A 25,596-nucleotide genomic window follows, 5' to 3' on the forward strand; every position below is an offset into this window, starting at 1 on the left:
TCCTTGAGGAATCGCCATACTGTTTTCCATAATGGTTGAACTAGTTTACAATCCCACCAACAGTGTAAAAGTGTTCCTATTTCTCCAATTTCTTAATTCTCAGTCAATGGTTCCCCACTGTAAATATACAACCTCTTGGCCTCTAATTCAAAGCCTTCCAAAGTCACATCTCAACTTAATTTTTTAGCTTTTCTTCCCACATTTTCCTACCCAAACCCCTTCCTTTACCCTCAAAGGGTATATAATCTATAAACATTGACTCAAATGGTGGTACTTCAACTTCCAAAACTGCTTCAGGCACACAATAGAATACCACAGTAGTGCTCCATGTAGATGGACAAAATCTTTTAGGTGATGAGAGGGAATATTCATCATTTGAAACTCAGAGCAAGAAAATCATATCCATGATGTGGAAAAACTTCACTGGGGACATGTTCCACATAGGGAAGCAATGCTACTTAAAACAACAGTAAGGCATGGCTAGAATAAATTTGGGGAATCTGGGATAGAGGTTTGAGACTCCTCCTACCCCTCAGCAGGGCTATTTAAACGGTTAAACGAAAAATAATCAGATGAAACAGGAGAGGAAGGGTGGACTCCCCATACTGCTGGCTTGGTAAGTCATTTAGCTACTTGCTCCTCAGAACATGGCTGAGGACTATTAGCATGGGCTTGGGAACAGCATCACCTGGGAGCTGCTTAGAAATACAGAATTTCAGGCCCACCCAGATCTGCTGGATCAGAATCTGAATTTTAGCAAGACCCCCAGGAGATTTATATGCACCTTAACATTTGGGAAGCAGTGCATTAATTTCATGGAGCCTCTTCACTCATTGTAAATTATGGATCATGAAATCTACTTTAAAAGGCTCTTGTGATCCTAAATGAAATATAACAAATGAGGATGCCCAATAAAGTGACTAGCACACAGTAATCAGTGGTGAACTTGTTTTGGAAGATCACATATAGTTGGCTAAGTTTGACTGCAACCCACCGGGACTTTAATTCTGCTTTTGATGCAGGACAGGCAGCCACCAAAATTGGGGCTTAGCCCGGGAGGGTTCTTGGCTTTGCCCAGGAAAGAATTAAAGGGCAAGCTGGTGTTGTTAAATAGCAATTTTTATTGAAGCTGCAATGTATAGCAGCAGCACCTCTGCTCCTTGTGGAGCAGGGATATTTCATAGGCAGTGTGCCTGGAATAGCAGCTCAGAGGAGGCTGTTCTGTACTCATATTTATTTTTAATTATATGCAAATTACATTATACATTTTAATTATAGTTTAAATTATAAAGTTAATTATATGCAATCCACTTTTAATTATATGCAAATTAAGGGATGGCTTATATAGAAATTTCTAGGAAAAGGGTGGTAACTTCTGGGTGGTAAAGTCATTGCCATTAAAATGGGGTGGTGATTACCATGTTACCATGACAATAGTAAACTGACATGGTGCACTGGTGGGCATGTCTTAGGCAAAGCTGCTCCTGCCTGGGATCTGTTTTAGCTAGTCCTCAATTTGGTCCAGTATCCAAGCCGTGCCTCCAGAGTCTCTCCTCCTAGCTCACTTTGATCTAGTTCCATCACAACATATAAAAATAAGGTGCTAGCTCTTGAGAGCTAATGATCAGACTTCTGGAAAATTTGCAAGCTAATTGTTAGCGTAACCATTATGAAAAATTAGATTACATACATTTATAATTAAATTATATTGAAAACAAGTGTAATATGCAAAACATCACTTTCCAATGATTTTACTACATTTGGCCATCTATGCTTGTGAGGTTATTTACATCTACTGTATCTGCATGGTGGAAATGCAGTGTAATGGTGCACACTTCTAGCCAACTCTGTGTCCTTTTTGCAGGCTTAAGTGAACCACAGTGGGTATATTTATACCAGAGAAATCAATAAGTGCTACAAACTGGAACTTTCCTCCCAGATGAGTGTTGTTAAGCATTTACAAGCATGCCACACTAAATACAGCACTTATGGCCAGGCACAGTGGCTCATGCCTGTAATCCCAGCACTTTGGGAAGCCGAGGTGGGCAGATCACCTAAGGTCAGGAGTTCGAGATCAACCTGGCCAGCATGGTGAAACCCTGTCTCTACTACAAAAATTAGCTGGGTGTGGTGGTAGGCACCTGCAATCCCAGCTACTCAGGAGCCTGAGGCAGGAGAATCGCTTGAACCCAGGAGGCAGAGGTTGCAGTGAGCCGAGATTGCACCACTGCACTCCAGCCTGGGTGACAGAGCGAGACTCTGTCTCAAAAAATAAAAATAAAAAATAAAAAAAATAGCACTTATAATTACTGCTTATGAGAATAAAAACAAGATGGAGTTGGTGAGGAATTGCTTTTCTGTCTCAGGTGATACTCAAAATCATGGATTAGGAAGTTACGGGTATATTCTCAGGTCCACTCTTAGTCTTACTTACAATCTTTTCATAATGCCTTACTGTTTTTTTTTTAATTATTCAAGGAAGACAATGCGTTTTAATGTTGGCTTAATCTGTGAATACACTGGGGATCCATGACATTCTTGTCCCATTGGATAAAATCTGAAAATTGTAGGCATTAACTATACAGAAACCAAATAGCTTTCTCATTGCTTAAGGCTAGCTTCTCACTGCTGCAGGCAGGCGCAGAACAGAAGAAGACCAATGATCAGCCAAGCCTCAGACGGTGTAAGAAAAAGAAGTCAAGGAATGGAGATGGCCTCTGGGGAAGAATAAGGAGTACTTACTTTGACAGAGGAGATTTCAACAATAGGTACAAAATAATGAGATCATCTAAGAAGGTGGATAATTGACCAGGGCTTATAACTCAGGAATGCACTGTCAGTAGGGATTTATCACCAATCTCCTACTTGTTGAGTGGGACACGAATAATTAACTAATTTCTTAACCCACTGAGCAAGGGTTAAAGATTGAGTCACCTGTTTACTCACAGTCTGCCAGGGAGTGAGTGTTAGCACCTCTACCTGATGGTGGAGGAGGGAGTGCAGAGAGTGAACGCCTGCAGGGCCAGAGCTGCCCAGGGCTGCGATGGACTGTGGACCTCCCCTTGTTAATGTGTCTCTCCTGACTTAATGGGTCATCTTTAAAGAATCATCCTCAATTCTGCAGCAATAAAAATAAAAACCAATGACCTTCCCTTTCACCTTGCAAGCCTCTCGCAGAAAGCCCCAGGAAGAGCCTTGCCAGGGCAGCTGAGGAGACAATTAATAACCATAGGTGATGGATGAGGTGCACGTGGCCCACGCCTCCGCTTTTATCCCTCTTCTCTTCTGCTGCCAGGTAGGCCCTGGGCCCCTGTGAAGTGCATATGCCTTGGGGGTGTGATATATTAAGCCATCATCATTAATCTTTAACACATTTGCAAGTTTTAATTCAGCCTAACAATATAATACAATCAGAGAAAATGTTCTACTTGCATTTAACATTATACTCAGGTTTGGATTATATCACAGATGTAGTTGGGGGTGGCATGGAAGGGCAACAAGCATAAAATACATTTACTTTACCATTTATTTCAGTTATATATTTATATTTTACATGTAAATTCATAATTATGTATTTCTATCTAGATATAATTATATGTTTGTATATTATATAAAATAATATACAGTATGTATCACTATCTCACTAGGTGATTGCTGATTAAGAGGAATACTATCACTCACACTGTTGAACACGGTGCCTGGCCCCGGAAAACACTCAATAAACCGTGTTATGAATATTAAATAATTAGCCCTGATGGCCAAGTTATCTAAAGTGCTTATCAACTGTGAAGCAAACTTTTTGGTTCCTTTCTCTTTTGAGGACTTCTAAAAATGTCTCATTGGTCATCAAGAGAGCAAAGCTGCGTGTTGTAAGAAACTTGCAGGACAGTGAGTGTGGGATTCCAAAATGCTGGATAAGTAAGAGCTACGGCAATAGCTTGATTCGTACAAACACTGACTTGCTGAAGACACAGACTCATCAGAGAGGCCTCTTGTCATCTCTCCAGGGACAATGACATTGCAGAGGTGGACATTTACCCCTCTTGTTGTAGACAGACCCTGTTTCCCTTTCTTTAAGTTATAGGTTCCACACATATAGTCACATGTGGCCCCAGGAACCCATTCAGGACTCTTGCAATCCCATGGGTATTAGGGAGATTCTACATCAGGCCTGGTGCTGGGGGCTCCCAGCATATGTGAGACAAGCAGAAGATAGGATTGAGCTCAGAGGTCCTGAAGGTTGATGGCCAGGTGGATGGTGATGAGGCCAAAAAATGAATTGGGAATTACAAAAGGGATGAGATCATCTGTTACTCTCCCTTCCGACTTTAAGCTTCTGCATAGCCCACATGCAAGACTTGCTGTGTAATGTTGAAACATCTGTCTATGACCCCGGAGAATTTGAAAATAAAGACATTGGTCATGGTTATCCAAGCGGCAGAAGAAATTTAAGATTGTAAAAACACCAGCAGGAAGGCCAGGAGATTGTGATCTGTGTGCTTGGGAAAGGATGGGATGCAAGCAGGGGCAGGTGCATATGAATGTTCTCCAAACCTTTGGGATTGTTTAAATTCCACCACAGGTGATTCAACCTACCTGTCTGCTATGTAGCCGATACTCATAGAACCGATAAAGAATCCTACATTCACTGATGACTGGAATAGGTCCAACATCCAGGAGTTGGCACATACCAGGTTAAACTGCCAGCAGGGGAGATGTGTTCCAGCAGGGGAGATGTGTTCCAAGTTGGGAGAGAAAGGAAATGAAATCCCATTAGGATTCTGTTGTACGTAACTCAGCTAGGGTACTCATTAAATATTCCTTGAATTGAACTGTGTAATTAAGTGGCAATAAGCCACTGTTTCTTGATCATGTCAATTTTCTTCTTCTTTCTCTCTCTCTCTTTTTTTTTTTTTTTTTTTGTGAGACAGGGTCTTGCTCTGTCACCCATGCTGGAGTACAGTGGTGATCATGCCTCACTGCAGCCTCGAACTCCTGGGCTCAAGTGATCCTCACACCTCAGCCTCCCAGAATGCTGGCATTATAGGCGTGAGACACTGTGCCCAGCCTCAATTTTCTACACGCAACAAAAAGCCTTGCTCTTCCATCTGGCAATTTGTCATTAAGCTAAAACTATAGCATTGGCTAAATCAGCTGAAATTGGGTAATTACTCTACTTACAGACAAATTTATTTTTTCTTTCTAATTTCAATGCACATGCAGACAGGTGTGTGGATGTGATACAATGCAGGTACCAGGAGGTCGGGCCGTTTAGCATCTCCCTGCTGTCTGTTTAGTACAAGGGGATTAGGAGTGACTGCTGAAGGCTGCTGCATTTGCTCTTATTTGGAATAGGAGGAGGTGGTCAGGTGGAGCAGGTGCTGGACCAGGTCAGGAGACCCATCTTCTAGGGCTATCTCTGCTAAGTCACTCACTGTGTGGCCTGGGGTAAAAACTTTTCTCTGCTTCGGCCTCAGTTTCCTCATCTCTGTAGGAAGGAATGAGATTGGCCATGCGAGAGAGCCTCAGAGAGTTATGTGGTGTGAAGCCCATGAGCGGCCACGTTTCCTGTAACTATCCGACCATTTTAGACCCTTCAAATTAGACTCTACCTACCCATCTGTTCATACAGAATATCTTCCCATCACCTAAGCAGTCATTTGAAATTAAACTAGGCAACTGGCTCTCTCAGTATTTTCAGGATAACCTAATTCCCCTATTTTGCTTTGCTTTCAATAAAAGCAAGCTCCATTTTTTGGTCTTTTTTTCTATTATATTTATTGGAATGAGGCTTCACAAATAGCTTTTGATGTCATCTGCAGTTTTTAACAAAATAATAGTGCCACAGCATGATCTCCAGCCCTAAATGATTTTATATGAACACTCTGAGGAAATTAAAGAGAAAAAATAGGAATCGAGAGAAAAGCACGTCCTATCACACAGTCAGGCACAGTTCAGGTGAGTTCCACAGGCTTTCAGGTGTGTGGGCATCTGTGTGATGGAAGAATAGAGGGGGAGGTAAGGCTTCCAGAAAAAGAGGAGAATCCACAAGATTCCCTATCTTGGCAACATTTCCGGGGACCCTAACATGCTTTTGCCTGTTTCTTACTGCTGGAACAGGCACAAACTAGAATCCTTATTGTCAGCGTCTGAGGACGTTTTAACTAACCCAGTTATTCTCCAGACAAATTAGAAGCTGCAAGTTTTCATTTGGAAACCAGAATTTTGTAAGATACCTGGAAGCCAAAGAGCATGTCCAGGCAGGGTTTATAAGAGCTGGGCCTTTGCTGGTTGCTTCCTTGAGAACAGCTCCACCATTTGCTTCTCCATCGGAGCCCTGAGCTCACTTTCTTACCTCGGTGACGATAGAGGAGCCAGGCGTCTCGTACAACCAGCCGTCCCGGCAGGGGCCCAGTGGCAGGCGGCTCCTGTTGGTGTCCAGGCTGGCCAGGGGGTCCACGCAGCTGAGGGCGCTCTGGTTCCAGTCCACCTCGTAGCGCCTGCACTGCCTTGGGGAGGCCTCGCCCACAGGTCCTGGGCCCGGCACCGTGTAGTTCAGCTCCTCTGCAGGACTCCAGCCGCAGCGCAGACTCAACTCGGCCACTCCAGGGCTCCGGCAGCGGTGGTCGGGGGTGAAGCCCAGGAAGACGATGCCCACGTAGATGGGGGTGAAGGCGACCGAGAGCAGAGATAAGAGGAAAAACATTTGCTTCTGGAAAAAGTGGAACTCCCCTCCATGCTCCAGGGCGTCGTCCACGGTGGTGGTCATGATCCTGCAGGCAGGCAGACCTGAGGCTGTCCGACCTGCCGGGAGCAAGGCTGAGAGCGGCTGCAGCCAGCTCAGCACGAACCCTGGCCAGAAGTCAAAGAGGGGAGTTTACCTCTGCAAGTGACCAGCCTTCAGGGCAGGCCTCTCCTTGGTCCAGCTGACTTCAAAGGTGCACCCCTCCAGCGAGGGTGCGTGTCCTTCTGCACTTCCGAAATGCCCTGAGCTCACTCCCAGGATGCCTGTCGTGTTTATTGTTAACAGGTTCTCCACAGGCTTGTCGGTGCTCCAGGCCAGCAGCACAAACAACCCTTTCTCTGTGTCCCACTGCAGGGAATCTGAGTGCTGGCCCATATCACAGCCCAGTAATCTTCCCGTAGTGCCCCGAGCAGCCAGGAACTTAATATACTCTTATCTCAGGCAGACCACCAGCTTTTCTTCAACGGGCTATGGAGAAAACACACATGTTTGGCCACAAGGCCCAGCGTGATGTGAATCAGGATCTGGGTCAGAACTCTGGTCCAGATTCACAGATTCACAGTGGGTTGCAGGCCTGACTGCTGGGCTCATTCTCCAACCTACAACAAGAGCCCTTGGGATGCGTACTGGGGCTGCTTGTTTTGATGTCGTCCAGATTTTATAACTCTGCTTTTTAAAAGCATTTGCTCCAATCTGGTATTCCTGCATTTCAACCCTGCAGTGTCCTTCCCCTCAACCCATCTGCAGGGAAAGAGGAAAGTGTTCACATTGCAGACAGGTCAAGTGTAAATGCAGGCAGGTGTGTCCAAGCCACTGTCTTTTTTCCTGGATTTTTCTGTTGGGGTCTGTTGGGGCTCAGAAATCCATGCCCCAAGGTGAAGGTCTCAGAAGCAAAGTCTGTCTCTCTGACCTTCTCCTGCCCTCCAGTCTCTTCTGTCACCCATCATTCTTCCCCAGGGCAAGCCACAGAAGTGAGAATCCTTCTTCCCCAAAGCAGCTTATAGAAGCCAGACTCCTTTTTTCCCAAAGCCAGCCGGAAAGCCTAGAAATATGACTGTAACTTCCCTGCTGCCTTTCTGTGTAACAGTGGGCCGTAAAGAAATCCAGACTCACATTCCAGAGGGGTCCTATCCCTGATGCCTGAAGGAAGCAGTACTGCACAGAGAGGCCAAGACGGATCTGAACAGATAGGCCTTGCTGGATTTTCCCCTCAGCCTGCGAACATGAGCTGCTGCCCTTTTTGTCCAACCACAGCTCTACACTGCCGTCCACAGTTTTCCCTGTATCTTTGGGTCTTCATTCTGAAGGCTCCTGTGTCATGTAAAACTGTGATCAAATAAATGTGTCACGCTTTTCTCTTGTCAACCTGTCTTTTGTTATAGGGGTGTTGGCCGTGAGCCTTAGGATAAGGAAGAAAGGGATCACCCCTTTTTGCATCTCTTTAGGATGGTGTTGCTGCATCTAAATTTCAAGGCAAACAGGAAATTTGTCTTTCCTGGTGGACAAAAGGATCCTTAATACATCGTTTTCCTGCCAAGTAGAGAAGGTGGCCTGCTGACATATCTGCAAACTAAATACCAGAAAGTTAACCCAATTTTCCTTCTTCTCCTTCTTTTTTTCTATTGAATAGTCAGTGGGTGTAATAGCATAGTCTAAAAGGAGCAAGCCATGGGGTCTTTCTCCTTGCTGCAGCTGCAGGCTTCTTCTTTTCTTAAAAAAGCAAAAAGCAGGGCGCCGGCAAGGACTTCCATTGACCTCCACTGCGGCTGTGTTGGGCACACAGAGGCACTCTGCTTCATGGTGCCCTGGGCTGCTGCCAGCCCCGTTTGCTCTGAGCTGAATGAAGGGGGCTCAGATCTGTTTAGGGACTTCCCGTTCGCAGCCAGCATCGTAAGTGCATGAGCCGGAAGCCAAGGCTGCTCTGTCTGCACCTGTTCCCGGTCAAAGAGCTGAAGGATGGCGAGTTCAAGAGTTAAAAAGTGACAGAGGCTGTCAAATTTTACTCCACTTCAGGGGCCCAGAGATGCTCCTGACCGCCTCTTACAAGAAATTTACAGACACGTGCACTTGAGTTTGACTCGCTTGACATGTCAAGACATCAGATCTTCACGTCATGAGCAAGGGGCACCAGGTAAGGGCCAGAAGAGCTTTGCTGGTCAATGGGAAAGAATATTGAAATTCACTACAAGTTACTTAGAGGGAACAATCAGAAAAGGAGAAGTCCAGACCTCAGGTCGCTTGCAGCAATGCATTTACAGTCATTCAACATTGTTCTATGGATGCACGAGTCACAGCACAGCTGCCAAAAAATCAATCCCATTAGGTGACAGGCCCTACGGAGAAGCCACATGGGCAATGAGCAACTCAGGGAAAGAAATCACAGAGAGGAGGGGTAGACGCCCCCCAGTTTGAGTCCAGGTGTCTTGGGAAATTGTCACTTATTTTATGGGGGTGCTTACATATTCAGAAGCATCGCTGGAGTATAATCTGATCATTTAATCCATATAACCTGGTAATATATTATAATTTATATCAGAAGTATTTCTCAACCTCTTGTCAGGTTTCTCTGCAATGTAAATAAATATTGCCCCAGTGTACAACCCTCTCTGCAGCACTGAAGAAGGCCAGTTGTGCCTAGACTAACTTTCTCGGCCCCCTGCACAAGAAGACAAGGGGGCAGTTAGGGTTGGAAGTTAGAATGGATGAATCCTACCTACCCCATGGCAAGCCAGGCATCAGGTTCTTAGAGGATGACAGGGCAGAAGCAGTGAGACCCATCAGCAATGGAACGTAGGCTTTTGGGTCATTTGTTAAGCAGGATGATTTTAGCAATTAATATCGTCTATTGAGGTCAATGCAACCTGCTTGGCTAAGGTGTTGTCTACCTGAGACAAAAATGACCGAAATCGATTGTCTCACAGTGATGGTTGCTGTCTGTCCTCTATGCAGCTAACATGGAAAAACAGTGGGACAGAGGGGAGGGTCAGCAGAGCAGCAGAGCCCGAACTGTAACCCAGCCTGGCCCTAATGTAGCCATGTCACCTGGGCAAGTTCTAATACCTCTTGTAACAGGGCCATTATCCCTTAGTCAGAGAGCTGAGGGATGAGATCACATAGGACTATTACTGAGCACAGTGGCTTCAATAGTTGGAAGTTATTCATGGAGACACTGTCCCCCTCTCTATTTCTCCCTTGTTTTCTTCCTCTGTGCACCCCATCTATCCGTCACATGCCTTGGTCTCTTTCCTCAATTCCCTGCTACCCACCTGCATCACAGCAGGGTGAACTAGGTGTAGAGCTCCTGGCCGGGCACAGTGGCAGGTGATTTGTTTTGACCCAGACTTCTGGATCGCAGAGCCTCCCAGAGGGAAGGCAGCTTAGAGGACAGCAGGCAACACCATCTGACACTTCAATTCCTCAACACCTGTCCCAAGTAGTTACACGGAAATGCTTTCAGTATTGGCTGAACCCAGGCTGTTGTTGGACTTTACAGATTGCTGGAAAGATCTTCCTCATAGCACACAGGATTCAACTTCCAGAACTGTCCACACATGTGGACACTATTCTCCCTTTTGGGGTCGGGTAGATTAAGTTAAAACCTTCCTACACAGAATTTCAGATATCTGAAGCTTCTGTTTACCTCCAACTCTTGTCTTTTCAGAGTAAATGTCCCCAGCTCCCCACATAGCGAATGTGCTCTTCTCACCACCACCAGGGACAGCCCTGAGCTCTGTTTTGGTTTATCTCTTGCCTCCAGGAGAGGAGTCTGGGGCCTGGCATATCCCCTGGGTGCGCCGTAGAGCCAGCGGTTATCTCCTCATGCAGGGCTGGGGCTAACATCCCTCAGTGAGTTCAGTGTGCAGAGGGCAACTCTAAACCATTTCTACTGCCATCCTGCTGAGTGAGGCTTCCAGGAGTGCTGACTAGAACTCTCTTTGGGCTTTCTTCATCAGTATAGTTCGGATTTTATTCATTTATCTTTATTGATTCTATTTTCCCCACAAAATGATAGCTCTGTGCTGACATCCTTTGAGGCAGGAAATTGGAATTAGCCTGGTGATGAGAGGAGGAGGCATCCCTTGGGGGAGAAGGGGCGCATGAGGGTGGCTAACTCGCCCCTCCTGTGGTTCCCTCTCCACTTTCCTCTTATACTCCCAGCCTTCACACCAAGCCTGTAGCTCTAGAAATCACAAAAGGACCGGACTCTGTTCTTCAAAAGGCAGAGCATGAGTCTAACACAAAAACCATGGAGAGGACCCGGCGAACTTCACGGGTGTAATTTTGAAGAGCTCTAGGGAACCATTTTGTAAAAGACCCAGAGAGTTAAGTACTAAGTTTTCTTCTTCTTAGGTATTCATTTTTAAAGGCTGTATTATTACTGTATGTAAAATTAAGTGCAAAGTATTTGGTTTGACCCTGGGCTTCCAAGTTAGTGAATGGGGTTTGGGACATGCCACCCCAAAACTCAGAACCTTGGCATTTGAGAAAAGAGGCAGAGACAGAAAGATCTCTCACCTTCTCTGTTCTCTCCGGAAGCAGGTCAGAATGGGACCTCTGTTTGAGACGTGCCCTCCTGATACCTGGAGGAAAGAAACATCCTTATCTCTGAAGACACAAGGACACAGAGAAGAGTCTGAACAAGCACACCTTGCTAAGCTTGCCCCGGGTTATTGCCGTTAGCTCATAGCCTGTTTGTGCAATCACACTTCCCCATACTGTCCACTCTTCACCCACCTAAGCTTAAAAATATTCAGATTTCCCTGTTTTGTTGGGCCTTCTCTTCTGAAGGCTCCAGCATCTTGTAAAATGTGGGTAAATGTGTATGATTTTCTTTTGTTAATCTGTCTCGTGTTAGTAGGGGCCACAGCTGTGCACCTAGCCATGGGCAAGGAGAAGCTCTTTTCTCCTTCCTCTGCCATGAGGTTAAGCCTGCAGCTGGGATGTGCTGCAGGACCAGGGCCAGGTGTGGGGCTCATGCCTGTCATCCCAGTGCTTTGGGAGGCCACGGTGGGAGGATCACTTGAGCCCAGTAGTTCAAGACAAACCTGGGCAACATAGTAAGACCCTATTCATTAAAAAAATAAAAATAATAAAAAGCAATAAAAACATGCCACAGGACCTCACTGCTCAGAGCTCTTGGGTCTGGCAACCCTGGACCTTCACATGGTTTTGTTTGCCAAAGCAAAGTCCTTATTAATATCCAAATGTAGTCCGAGTTTTCTTGGGCATTTATGCTCCCCGGAAACTCAGGAGTGTGTCAACTTCTTGGTTGCCTTGCTTTCTTCAAAGAGAGAGTGAATCCAGTGGAGATAGAAAGGACATCCTTTACGTATCCCACAGAGGCCTCATGGAGAACGGTAAGAGAAGAATCATTAAAACGTTCATTGCCATAATTCTCTGCTTTCATTTTTTAAAAGTTTGGTTTAGCAACCAATTTCCTCCTTGACCAGGTGATTATTTCCTAAGACTGTTTATCCAGAGTATTAAGGAAAACAGAGCATACCAGCCTCCCACCACAGATGAGAAGGGGATTCAACACAGGTGCGTGTGCTAGAGTTAAGGGAACATATTATGTTAATATGAATTAATTCCAAACTGACTTAAAAAAATAGGGTCTGAAGCAGGTCTTTTAATTCACAGCAAAGCTGTGGCTCACCGCTGGAAGTGTAGCTGTTGTAATCTGGCTAGAGAGAAAAGTCCATTACATTTTAATTTTATTATGACTTCATTCAGCCTGGAACAGAGTGAAGTGGATAAAAGAGAGAGTTGTCTTCTTAGAAAAATTGCTGATTTCAGATCAGAAGAAGGAACTCAACACCAAGAGCCTGGGACATTCTGTTGGGCAAAAACAACAACAACAACAACAACAAAAACAACAACAAAAAACAAACAAGAAAGCTGAGACTATTGGCTATGTTGACAGGAACAAGGGACCATCTGAAAATGCTCCCATTGGCCTAAAGTGGGGGAATTTGTACATAAAAAAAAATAATAATAACTGCAACAGGCTGGGCGTGGTGACTCACACCTGTAATTCCAGCACTTTGGGAGGCTGAGGTAGATTGCTTGAGGCCAGGAGTTCGAGATCAGCCTGGCCAACATGCTGAAACCACATCTCTAGTGAAAAATAAATATAAAAATTAGCTAGGTGTGGTGGCATGTACCTGTAGTCCCAGTTACTTGGGAGGCTGAGGCAGGAGAATCGCTTGAACCCAGGAGATGGAGGTTGCAGTGAACCAAGATTGCACCACTGCAGTCTAGCCTGTGTGACAGAGTGAGACTCTGTCAAAAACAAAACAAAACAAAACAAAAAAACAAAAACAAACAACAGAAAAAATTAAGTGCAACGGATTGAAATACATGAAGTATATTTTAAAAATCTATGAGTATGAGTTTATAATGATGTTTTTAAAATCCCATGAAATAATGAGTCTCAGCACTGATCTGCAATAGATATTAAGTTTATTAAATGAAATACTGATGAGAAATTTCATATTGGAGGGGTCAGGCTGACACCATCACTAAAAGTGGAACAGCTTGACTTTATGGGCTGCATGTTGTAACGCAATCAGTTACAACACACAGCACACAACTGGAAACATAAACCTGAATGCACTCAAGCCTCTAAATCTGTCAGTTTACAGCAAGTGTGGGGAATAAAGTAACAAGTTAAATGACAATAGAAGGAAGCAATCGGACAAATGCAGGATTCAGGACATTCTACCAATGACCTGCGTTCTCCAAGGAATCCACGAGACTTAGGAGATGTAAAACCAGACCCAATGAGTGAACTGTGTTTGGATATAACTGAAAAAAGGATCTTTCAAACCATTTGAATGTGAACTGGATATTAAATGATATTAGATAATTAGTTGTAATTTTATTAGGTCTAGTCATGTGGCCATGCTTTAAAAAAGGAGGCCTAATTAATTAGAACACATCATTCTGAAGTATTTGTGGGTGACATGGCACATTGCCTGCTATTTTATTTAAAATTGTTTTTTATTAATAACGGTGAATGTAGATGGAGAAAACAAGAGTGGAAAAATTGAAGCTACAAAAATGTAGTCACTGCGACAAAGGACGTTATCCATGAACCACCTCAGGCCTTCTGATGCTTGTGCCCCTGGTGGCATCCTCAGTCAGCTTTCAATGGCTTTCTTACTTCACTTGTTTCAAAAGACCTTCCTAAATCCATCCACGTGTTCTTTTAGTTTTTTACTGCCTCATTTTTCCAACTGTACAAGTTGGTGTCAATGAAGTGGGATTTGCTAGAATGACCCTGGCTATGGGAAACATGTGGTTTGGGAAGAAAAAGGATAAAAGGGTGGGGGTGAGAAACATTTGATTCCTTGGTGGCCACGTGGTCGGCCATGTATGGAGCCACAGATGTGCTGTGCTCAGTTACTAAAAGTGAATTATCAGTAGTGCTGAGAGATGGCTCTAACTCCCAGGGAGCTGGTTCACTGGAAGCATAAGGAAATGCAAACTAGGGTGAAATGTGCAATTCCTTGGTTGTTGTTACATGTAACAGCTAAAATGAAACTAAAAGGCGGTGCTGGCTCAGACCTTGATGCTAGATCACGCTCAGATTTCAGTGGGTCTGGGCTTCAGCCACTGGGCTGAAAGCCACCCTCAAGGGAAAAGTTATGCAGGAACAACAGAAAGTATCTCTAAGATCTCTGGTCACCAGAAGGCAGTCCACCCGGGGACAGGGCCAATCCAGAAGACTATTGAAACCAGAGGTGTAGTGTGAAGGAACTGTTCATTTTGTAGATCAGTATCATCAGCTTCCTGAGGAGTCTTTAGTGAAAATGGATTATGACAGCAACGAATTTAGGAAGAGTGTCTTTGGTTTTGAATGCTGCAGAGTGGAAGAGCGTGTTTGGGTTGATGCAGTACCCACAGCTCGCTATGGAACAATCGCAGGTGGCTCTCAGTGATCAGACGCACAGAAGGTTATTCTCAAGGGAACAGCCAGCCTGGTGGACTGGTTACAGTCACTCTAAGGTTTGTTTATCCTGAGAAGAGGGACTGTTGTCTCCTCCTACGACTGAAGTGGAGCACCCCAGATGAAGCGGCTGACATACTTTGCACGCAAGCCATGTGGGACTGTCTTTTTGATGACTGTGACATTCACCTGCTACACATGCCTGTTACCCATGTAAAGCTATATACATAGATATATATTTTTGAGATGGAGTCTCATTCTGTCACCCAGTCTGGAATACGGTGGCATGATCTTGGCTCACTGCAACCTCCGCCTCCCGGGTTCAAGTAATTCTCATGCCTCAGTCTCCTGACTAGTTGGGATTACAGGCACCTGCCACCACGCCCAACTAATTTTTGTGTTTTTAGTAGAGACAGGGTTTCACCATGCCGGCCAGGCTGGTCTTGAACTCCTGACCTCAGGTGAACCACCCGCCTCGGCCTCCCAAAGTGCTGGGATTACAGGTGTGAGCCACTGCGCCCTGCCGTAAAGCAGTGTTCATTGGGCATGCTAAATGGGAACCAGTGAGACCGTCTGAACCCACAGGGGAGAGTTAAAGCTGGAGTGTTGTAGGGCCAGATTCTCTCTGTGTTAGGTCTGTGTGGTGTGTGCACTGGAGCTTACATCAAAGCCTGTGGGCACCTCCCAACGACAACTACTGGGACTTTGGACTGGAGAATTCTCGTGAAAGGGGCGTTTACTAACTTGGTCTCAGACATTAGTGGAAGCTACTCTTATGACTGAAGGACATAAAATGATCTTAAAACATGAAATACCCCTGCTGTCTTGGGTGATGTCAGAGAAATGCTCTAATGGGAATGGCAGTGCCCAAAAGAGTCCTGTAATAAAATGGAAGTGGTTTATACAGGATCATGCTGCCTAGGGAATACAAGGAGGAGATATGAGCAGGGAGCCCATTTTCCTCTTGGACTGCATCTGGAGCTATGTGAGGAGCTTCTGTATTCTATCGTCACTTGATCAGAGCCCTGTCAACCTCTCTCAACTGACCGACCCAGAGTGGCTTGGTTTGTGGGTGGCAGTTCCAAGGTGGACAGATGCAGTCGTGTTGGAAGAGGGTTACTTTGATCAAAGCAGGTTAAAACAAATCAACTTGGTGGGCTTAAAAGCATGCTGTTACCTAACAGTGATGGAAGAATTGAAGGGCTGCAGAAGCTTCTGTGTTTGGGTTTTTATTGACTCTCGGGCAGTGACCAGTGGCCTGGCCATACACTCAGCAAGAGGGCCATGGAAACCTGGCTATTAAAAGGACTCCCCCATGGAGCACAGCCCTGTGGAAATCTGAGGGTGCTTTAAAGTAAAACAAGTCAATGCTCATCAGAACTCCCTTCCAGATTCCAAAGGTGACTGGAGTCAACAAGCAGTTATCCCCGTGTCCTCCCCTGAAGTGGCCAGCTGGGTCCCTGAGATAAGCGGGTAGCTGTAGCAAAGAAGAGATGGACTGAATCTAGACATGTTCTGTACAGAGACTGACTCTGGCCTGGGCTTTGCTTACCCGGTGGAAGATGTAAATGCTCACCGTGCCATTCAAAAGCCAGAACAGAAGATATTGCACCAACTTGGATGGCCCAGTATCATTTCTTTAGACCAAGGAACACACTGTACAGCCTGTAATGTCCAACAATGGGCAGAGCTAGCCTCCTCAGGGTAATAGTTTGATAGGGAAGTAAAATAGGCAATTAAAACATTGGTTTTCCTAAACAGGGGGAGATGAAGACACGAAGGGCTGGCTTGCACATCTTCACAAGTGTGTGCACACTCAGCATGAGTGGGGCTAAAGGCGTGTTCTCCTAACACTTTCCTCTGTTTCCTGGTGGATCTGGGGGAGAGGGGTGGGAGAGTGCTGGTATGACTATGCAGTTCTTGCCAAGGGAGAAGTATACAGGTATAATGACTGTAATATTTTTTCCTTCTCTCTTCAAATCACTTTAACTCTTTTTCCCCTACGTGGTGCAGGGGTCATAGGCCCAGGGCTGCAATTATAAGTGCTGGCAGCAGGGATGATTCCTAAGCAGGAAATTGTTACCATGATTTTAAAACTTGTGTCAGAATTCCCAAGGGCCCAGTGGGGATGGGTTGTGCCTTCACCCCATCCGGCAAAATTAGGGTTAACACAGAATGAAGCTATCTTGTTGGGTGGTAAATATAACCCACTGCTTTGTACCCTGTCTGAATGGAGTAGACCCGGCGGGAGGCACTTGCTGGCCCAGTAATGCTCCCAGCAATCTAGACCAGAACAGTGGCTTATCCGAGTGTCCCTTCCAAGGGTAGAAATGTTTGGGTCTAAACAAAGAGAAGGAGAAATCATAACTGATGGAAAAGGAGTGAATAAAAGGCTCCTGCAATGAAGGAAGTCTCATATTATATTAACACTTTAACACTTTGAAAACAGTTCAGAGCAAGAGATATCATTGCCTGTTAGCTCAGTTATCCCAGATGCCTGGAAGGGTAAAGCTATGTGTTTGCCGAGGCCACTCCTGCTTTTGAGGCCCTACAGGACAGGGTAGAAGCCTGCAAATCTGAGTAGCCCCACCCTGGGAGACATTTCCATAAGATAAGATAATGAACTGGACTAACTATTAATGAAGGAATGGGATTCTAGTCATGTGACGGTATCTTTCGAGTTGTATATCATTTTGCTGTAAGAGATCTGTAGCCAGAGACAGGGGGTGGACTGTGATATTGTACTATAATAAGAAATAGCTTTTGGTCTCTGCCCCCAGTTCCTGGCACAGACCTCCTAAAACCCTTGTAATTTCCTGAGCAATAGGGGTGCTAGGAGCATCTTTTGCTCTGATGTTTAGTCTTTGACTCTGGTTCCTGACACAAAACTCCTAACCCCTGGAATTTCCTGGGTGACAGGAGTGTCTTTTGTTCTAATGGAGCCACTGCTGGTGGGTTCCTGCATGGGGGCTGGTCACCAGAAAGACCAAGCCATCTCCTCTGGGAAGAGAAGAGGGGCTGGAGATGGAGTTAATAATCCATGGCATGTATGTGATGAAGCTGCCATAAAAATCCCTGAACTGCAGGGTGTGGAGAGCTTCTGGGTTGGTGGACATGGGGGAGTGCCTGAGGGAGGGAACCTCTGTGCCCCTTCCCCATGCCCTGCCCTGTGCATCTCTCCATCTGGTGCTCATCTGTACCCTTTACAATATCCTTGATATTAGTAGTAAACCGGTAAATGTAAGTAAACTGTTCCTCGGAGTTCCATGAGATGCTTTTGCAAATGAATCAAACCCGAGGTGGGAGCCGTGGGAACTCCTGATTTATGGCTGATCTGTTGGAAGTTCTGGAGGCCCAGCCTTGCAATTGGTATCATGCAGGCAGTTTTGTGGGACTGGGCCCTTAACCTGTGAACTCCCAATAGATACTGTCACTGATGTGTGGGGAAAAACCCGGACAGAACTGTTCTGTGCTGTGCTGAGAGTATAGGAGGGGAAATCAGTTTGCTTTTGTTTTCCTGCCATGTAATGGAGCCTCTTCTGTTTGCTCCTGGGAGAACCTGGGATTCTCTTCTTTTAAGTCTGATGGACACATAGGACTTCATCTACCTGGGTCCTTCCTTCTATACAGGATTTTCTCTTCGAAGGCTTTTAAGTACAATCACCATGGAAAAAAAGGACAGAAGGTTAATGTTGGGTTCCCCCAAAATATATGTTGAAGTCCTAACACCCAGCACCTCAGATGCAACCCTGTTTGGAGACAGGGCTGCTACAGATGTAATTACTTGAGGTCCTGCTGGGATAGGTGGGCCACTGGTCCGATGTGCCTGGCATCCTTACAACAAGAGAAGAGACATATGCACATGGCTGTGGAGATGCAGGCAGAGGCTGGAGCACTGCAGCCGTGAGCTAGGGAACACCAGGGATCCACAGCCATCCCAGGAGCTGGGAGAGGCAAGGAAGCATTCTCCCCTACAGATTTCAGAGGCGATATGGCCCTGCTAATACCTTGGTATCGGACTTCTGGTCTCTAGAACCAAGGGAGAATACATTTCTGTTGGCTTCAGCCACCCAGTTTGCAGTCCTTTGTCACGGCAGCCCTAGAAGCCAACACAATTACGGCAGGGGTTCCAGAATCTAGTAGTAATTCTGTGTTGTGCTTCATAGCAAGGTGGGGAGCATCTTTGCTGATTGGCTTCTTGCTGAAACCTCCGGGCCCTCATGGTCTCACTCCTGTATTCCTAGTGACAAAGCCTGCTATAGTCTGAATGTTGGTGTCCCCTGCCAGATTCATATGTTGGAAACGGGTGCTCAGTGTGATAGTATTAAGAGGTGGGGCTTCTGGGAAGTGATTAAGTCATAAGAACCGCACCCTCGTGAATGGGATTAATGCCCTTATAAAGAGACTTGAGTGGGCTTCCTTGCCCTTACTGCCATATGAGGAGGCAGCAACAGGACACCATCTATGAAACCCTCACAAGACCCTTAATCTGCTGGCACCTGGACCTTGGACTTTTGAGCCTTCTGAACTGTGAGCAACACATTTCTGTTGTTTATGAACTGCCCAGTTTAAGGTATTTTGTTACAGCAGCTCAAACGGATTAAGACAGAGCCCAACCAAACACCCTCTCCTTGGCTTGCTCCACTCCTTCCCTTTGTTGCCTCTCGCCTCAGTGAGGAACCGGAAGGGAGAGAGGACGGATAAACAAGCACGGGGACAGATTGGTCCTAGACTGTAGAGGACTATATGCTCTTGCAAACGAAGCAGGGCATTCCCCCATTAATATTATAAGTCCTGCTCTTGCAAACGAAGCAGGGCATTCCCCCATTAATATTATAAGTCCTGCTCTTGAAAGCGAAGCAGGGCATTCCCCCATTAATATTATAAGTCCTGCTCTTGCAAACGAAGCAGGGCATTCCTCCTCTGCAAACAGGGAGGACAAAGGAGCCTACAAGACTGGCCTCAGTTGCAAATAGCAGACCCTGGGGGCTTGTTTATATGTAAACATCTTGGAAATCCGGAAAGTCAGGGAAAGGTCAGAAAAACAACAATGTGTCTTGTGACTTGGTAACATTCCACAAACGATGGCATAAAATAAAGCGGAGTGTGTAGTTCGGGGCGGCTGCCATGTTTGTCTTGTCTTGTGTTGTCTTGTGTGTTCATTCCTTTGTTCAGGAAACACGCGGACCCCAACACTAGACCGACACAGGTGATGTATGCATCAGAGATTTCCTGGGCCTTGCTCTGACTTTGGTCTTCCAGCAGTGTGCAGACCTGCTCTGCCCCACTCTGCTCCACTGGCCTCAGTCTTCCTCTTTCATCAGTGTTCACCTCACTCCCTTCTTCCCTTGTTCCCAAACCTATCCTGATGAGAAGTTTGAATTTTGTTTTAAGGAAAGACCTTCTAATGCAGTGTGGAGCGAGGGCCATTCCCACGTATATACATACTCCATACTCATTTGAAGTGATTTTGTGAATTACAAAACCACAGTAATTTTCAGGAGTAGTGGCGTGTCTCAGTAGGAAATGTGGAATGGAATCACAGAAAGCTTGAGAATAAGAAAAATAAAAAGATAGGATGTGCTGACATTTGTGAAAGCCCTAAAATAATTTGGTGTTCATAGCGGGAACCTCATTATACTCACTTACATAGTATGGAAGGCTATTTGACAAAAAAATCAAATGAGGTATAGGAATAGTAACTCATTATAAATTGGGGACAATAAAGCCAAATTCCACTGGATTTTAAAGTCATACAGATGACTCTCTCAGCCCTAAATTAGGGATATAAAAGTCCATAGGCAGCTTTGGGGCTGAAAGGGGTTCAGTCAGCATCTTGCTGTATAATGGAGCAAGTCCTGACCCAGAAAAGAATCTGTACTTTGTCCCAGATGGGCTGTAACTTGCTCTGTGACCACCATCATGTGTGTTCTGGCAGAAACTCCGAGGCAGGAAGAGGAGTGGGGAAACTATGAGAGCAGAAAAGGAAGGTGTCAGGTGTGTGCTGACTGGAGGCTGCTGGCCAGGGAAGCTGGAAGGAAGTGGGCTCTTCAGAGGTGGTGCATCCATCCTCTGTAGTTGGTTAGGGCACTTAGTTCACTCTCTCCAGTTGGGGCTGATTGCAGAGTTCTAACTTTATATGTGGTCTGGCCATTGTCCATGTGTATATTCAGTCTCTCCCAAGCTAGTCATCTGGTAAGTGACCAGCAAGATTTAGTTACTCAATACAAAGAAACCAAACCAGCATTAGCTGGGGAGGAGAGTTCTATCTAGAGATCTAACACTGTGATGGTGGAAGCAGTCCCAAAGAATGATAGCCTATGATACCATGCTTGGGGGTGTGGTCTCATCAGAAAAAGTACAGAGCTCAGAGCAGACAGAATCACATGGAAGCAACTCTCTCCTAGGTGTTAGGTCTCTGAGATCATAGTAATGCAGTCAGCAACGAAACCTGCCTGGTTAATTAGAGAAACACAGCTCCATTGGTGTAAGAGAGAAGTCTGGTAAGCCTTCTTATGGAAAATTCTTTACCTATTTTCCCTTTAAATATTGTTTCTGCTCCATTCTCTCAACTTTCTCTCAACTGGAATCTTTCCATAAATAAGTTGGAGCTTTTCATTCTTTTCTCCATTTCTTTTCACTTTTTGTCTATATTTTCTATCTGTTTAGCTCTCTGGGTCAAAGTCTATTTTGTGTTCTGAGATGTAGTTTCGGCTCACTAGTTTTCCCTTCTGTTGTGTTTGGCTTACAGTCTAACTTGTCTGTGGCATTTTATTTTAATGGCTGAATTTGTACTTATGGTGTTTTTTCAATCTCCTTGTTCTTTTTAAAAGTAATTTTGTATTCTTATATTACTGCATTAAATACTTTCTTTATATATTCAAACTTTGAAAACAGATCCACTTAAAATATTTTTCACATTCCCTTATTTTTGCGTTCCTGGGAGTGAGCTACCCCCAACTCTTAGCTTTATTTGGGGAACTCAGTTTCAGCTTCTCATCACATACAGGCTTGAGGCCACAAATTCTTGTTTCTCCTTGAGTACTAAACTCCAGTGCCTAAGGGATTCACTGCACCCCATGGGCTCAAATCATGTTGAAACTCAAGAGCCACCTCTCTGCTTTCAGTTTCCTTCTATGACTTTATGACTGTAGCACCTTTCTTGCTTTTGAGCTCTCTTTCCCACCATGGTTCTATTCAGTATTTCTCTGTGGGAGGAGCAGCAATGTCTGCTCAGTCTCACATGTTAACCAGTGTCAATGAATATTTATAATGCACCTACTGTATGCCCACTTGGGCTAGGCACTGATGATACAGAAGTAAACAAGGCATGGGCTTTTACCTCGAGGAACTTATAGTCCAAAGGACCAGACAGACAAATGAACCAATATTTATAATAAAATACAAGATGTGCAATAGTACAAGTATTGCAGGTTTTATGGAAGTCCCAAGGAGGGGACTCAGGCTTAAGGGGAAGTAAGGGGAAGTCAGCAAAGAAAATACATGTTCTTCTAAACAAAGATCTTATTGGAACAAATGAATGAGAAAGGGCATTTTTGTGGGGAAAGCATTTTGGCTTTATTTTCTTTTTAAATCTTTGTGTAGGCCCCAAACCCACAGTTGCACACAGACATCCTTGTCTCCCTACTTCTCATAGTATGGGACTTTCGTTACCTATGTGTTTCCTTTCAGCATCAAAGATATTATCTGATGCATCATTCATTCAGCAAACATCATGTAAACAGTTATTAAGTTGGCTTCCCAAAAGGCTAATTTTACTACTGGGATGTAGGTTATACCCTGGAAGACTTTGAATCATTGCCAACTGCCATTGTAAATATTTATTAGAAGTTTGTTCCCAGTATCTTAGGAAGCTTTATTCTGTTGTTTTTGTTTTCCTTTATACATTAACATGGATAAAGAAATATCCATGTTACGTGCCATGCACATATTTTTGGTAAGGTATAAAAATTAGGCTGGGCATGGTAGGTCATGCCTGGGCAACATGGTGAGACCCTGTCTCTACAAAAAAAAAAAAAAAATTAGCTTGGCATGGTGGCTCATATCCATAGTCCCAACTATTTGGGAGGCTGAAGTGGGAGGATTGCTTGACCCCAGGAGGTCGAGGCTACAGTCAGCACTTGACTGCACCATTGCACTCCAGCCTGGGTGACAAAGTGAGACCCCATCTCAAAAAATAAAATAACAAAATAAAATAAAAATTGTTTTTTAATATATATTGAGGATAAAGGATCTGGAATGGAAGAAATATATTGAACTATCTGTAGGACCATAAGATGTATAAGCTGGATGTTACCTTGTTGAAAATGAGGTAAATCTAGGTGAAACCAGGGTTTCTTACCCTCAGTATGATTGAAATTTTGAGTCAGATAATTCTTTGTTGTTGAGGGGCTTTTCTGTGCATTGTAGGATGTTGAGCAGTATCTCTGGTCTCTATTGACTAGGTGCCCATAGTCATGACATGCTGCATGTCCCCAGATGAGAACTGCTGGTCCACATTCCTTATTATAGAGCTAAGAAATGAAGGTTCAGAAAGGGAGGGTGATATGGCTCAGACAGCCAGTGAGAATCAGAATTTGGACCAGCACCTCTGAGTTCCTGACTTTATAAGGCTCTTCTCACAAAAATGAACTGCAACAAAACCTGCTGGCTAATATTAGCCTCTCAATCCCATTTGCATCAGAGCCCTGGGCTCAGACCCTCAGAATAATGTAGCTTCTATTGAAAAACTCAAATTTGGCAAGCTTGTCCTGTTTGAGTTGTCTCCAACTCACTTAAGAACCAGGATTTCTGTGAAATTTCAATGACAGTCATTGAGTTGATTCTAAGTGACCAAAATGTTCCTTCCAAACTCACACTTTCTTTTTGAGCGAGTGTCTGTTTCTCTTTCCGTCTGCTTGTGAAAAAACAAATCCTTTGAGTCAGTCCCAGAGGATTATTTTATACTTGATCATTTTCCATGGTACTAATGATTGAGTGACTGCATGCTTGCCAAACAGTAAATAAATCCGTGCATAGCTTTTGTTCATTTGATAATTGGGTGTAATATATGCAAAGTTAAAGTTCACTTCATGAAAACATCCGGTTTTATTTGAGGTCTTTTCTTCTGGTCAGTGAACCTAAAGGCCTAGGGAAAAAAATCAACTCACATGTTTGAAACACTGTGGTCCTGCCATTTGCCTCTCATTCATCATGTTGACAAACAAGTGTAAGGGAGAACAGAGGTTGAATGAGACCAGGCTCCAGAATGTTCCTCCTTGGGGAGCGTACCCCTGGAGGCGCAGCCCTCTCTGGTTGGCAAGAGGCTCCCTCACCTCCAGGTTGCCCAGGGTCATTTGGCAGGCCTGGGTTGGATTCTGACACTTTGCAGAGCTGTTGTCACCGAGACCAGCAGCTTGTGGTTGGGAAAGACCACCCGAGCCAGCGAGTGGTAAGTGACATTCAAGCTAAGCTCAATTTATGTCAGTATGCCGGTGACGAAATTCACAACTCGATTCTCCCTTGGGGCTGCTGAGTGCCTGGTGGGACAAATCCTTCCAGCGGCCGCAACAGGTGCTTCTTCTAGCCCTGTGTTGCAATGACCTGCAGCTCCTGGGGATAACTCAGGAACGCTGCTGACGCCATCAGGAGGCTCAACACCCTCACCTGCTTACGCTACGACCAGCAAAAGCAAACCCCACAGCTGCCTGCCAGCCATGAAGAAGGACTATGTTTCCATGTTGTGAATCTCCTCATTGTAGCCAGACGATGAATTTGCTGCTGACTTTGTGCGAAACTGAGAAATACCCAGCGTCCAACGGAGGGCCGGGGAGGCAACAAAATCAAACTGATGAATTAAAGAAATTTTGCCTGGTCAGGATGCCTGGAGGCCTCAGAGTTCTGATCTTTCTTCTGAGTTACTACATCTTCTGAACTGCTCCCAGGATGGTGTTTGTGATAAGTTGGTTTGCCCAGTAAAACTGTCACCCAGTCAAGGCAAGCCCTACCTCCTGTCCTTTCTCATGCAGTGGCGTGGAGCGTGGTGGGGAAGAAAGCGCATTTGACAGCAAGTCGAAAACTTTGGATTTCATTCGCGGCTGTGACACTTGTAGGAGTTGGTGTCAGTGGCTCAGTGTTGGGAGTGTCTCATTGCTCTCCGACTCCACAGGCTATGACATCACCCACAGCTTTGATTTGCGTGTCCAAGCTCATCCCTGCACTTTCTCCTTAGAATCTGGCTAACACTTCAAGTTCCTCAGCAGCTTCCAGAACTACAGTTAGCTCAGACTCAGTCACAGCTTCCCCAAACTGTCATCCTACTGTTTTTATCTTACGGTTGAAGGAACTGAATCCCAGGCAGTCTGAGCAACCCATTTAGAATCACACCACAGATTTCTTCACCCCTGTTCCACACCACAGAGCCTTCCCATTTTTACATGTCTTTTATATTAACACAAAACCAAAAACTCATAATGAAGGCAGTAGTGTAGAAACCTGAAAGTTATTTTGTTGTTAAAGTTCACTGTGAACCAGGATTTAGAATATGCAAACCCTCGGGTAAAATGAAGTGTTTTCGGGAGACTCACCAGCAGGATCCCTGCCCCCAATTCTGAGAATGTGACGATGAGGACAAGAGGCCCGACTGGTCACCCCGGGCCAGGCCATCTCTCTGACAGCCTGGGATTCTCCCTGCATGCCCCCAGATCCATCCTAATAATGCAGCTCAGGTGCTGAGAGCTACTGATCAGATGTCGGCAGGGTCATCTAAATCCATAGGCACGGAGCAGCCTCTCTACTTTGCCTGGCAGAGCTGCAGCCGGCACCTGCAGACACCACCCAAGAGACATTTCTGCAGTGGCTGAAGTGTCTGGAATCTACTCCTGGAGCAGTGGTGAGTGAG

General features: G+C 45.1%; 1 protein-coding gene across 1 annotated transcript in view; it reads right to left on the reverse strand.

Moving 5' to 3' along the window:
• SLC22A2 (solute carrier family 22 member 2) overlaps positions 1 to 6,910 on the reverse strand; it is a 44,541-nt gene extending 37,631 nt beyond the window's left edge. Inside the window, exons 1-2 of the mRNA XM_023219082.2 lie at positions 6,356 to 6,910; positions 4,597 to 4,700 (exon numbers count right to left, since the gene is read on the reverse strand). Coding sequence (XP_023074850.1) covers positions 4,597 to 4,700; positions 6,356 to 6,769 — 518 coding nt within the window. The 5' untranslated portion in view covers positions 6,770 to 6,910. The remainder of the gene's footprint in view (positions 1 to 4,596; positions 4,701 to 6,355) is intronic.
• Positions 6,911 to 25,596: the final 18,686 nt, after the last annotated feature.

Source organism: Piliocolobus tephrosceles, chromosome 5 (assembly GCF_002776525.5).
Source record: "Piliocolobus tephrosceles isolate RC106 chromosome 5, ASM277652v3, whole genome shotgun sequence".
Lineage (NCBI taxonomy): Eukaryota > Metazoa > Chordata > Mammalia > Primates > Cercopithecidae > Piliocolobus > Piliocolobus tephrosceles.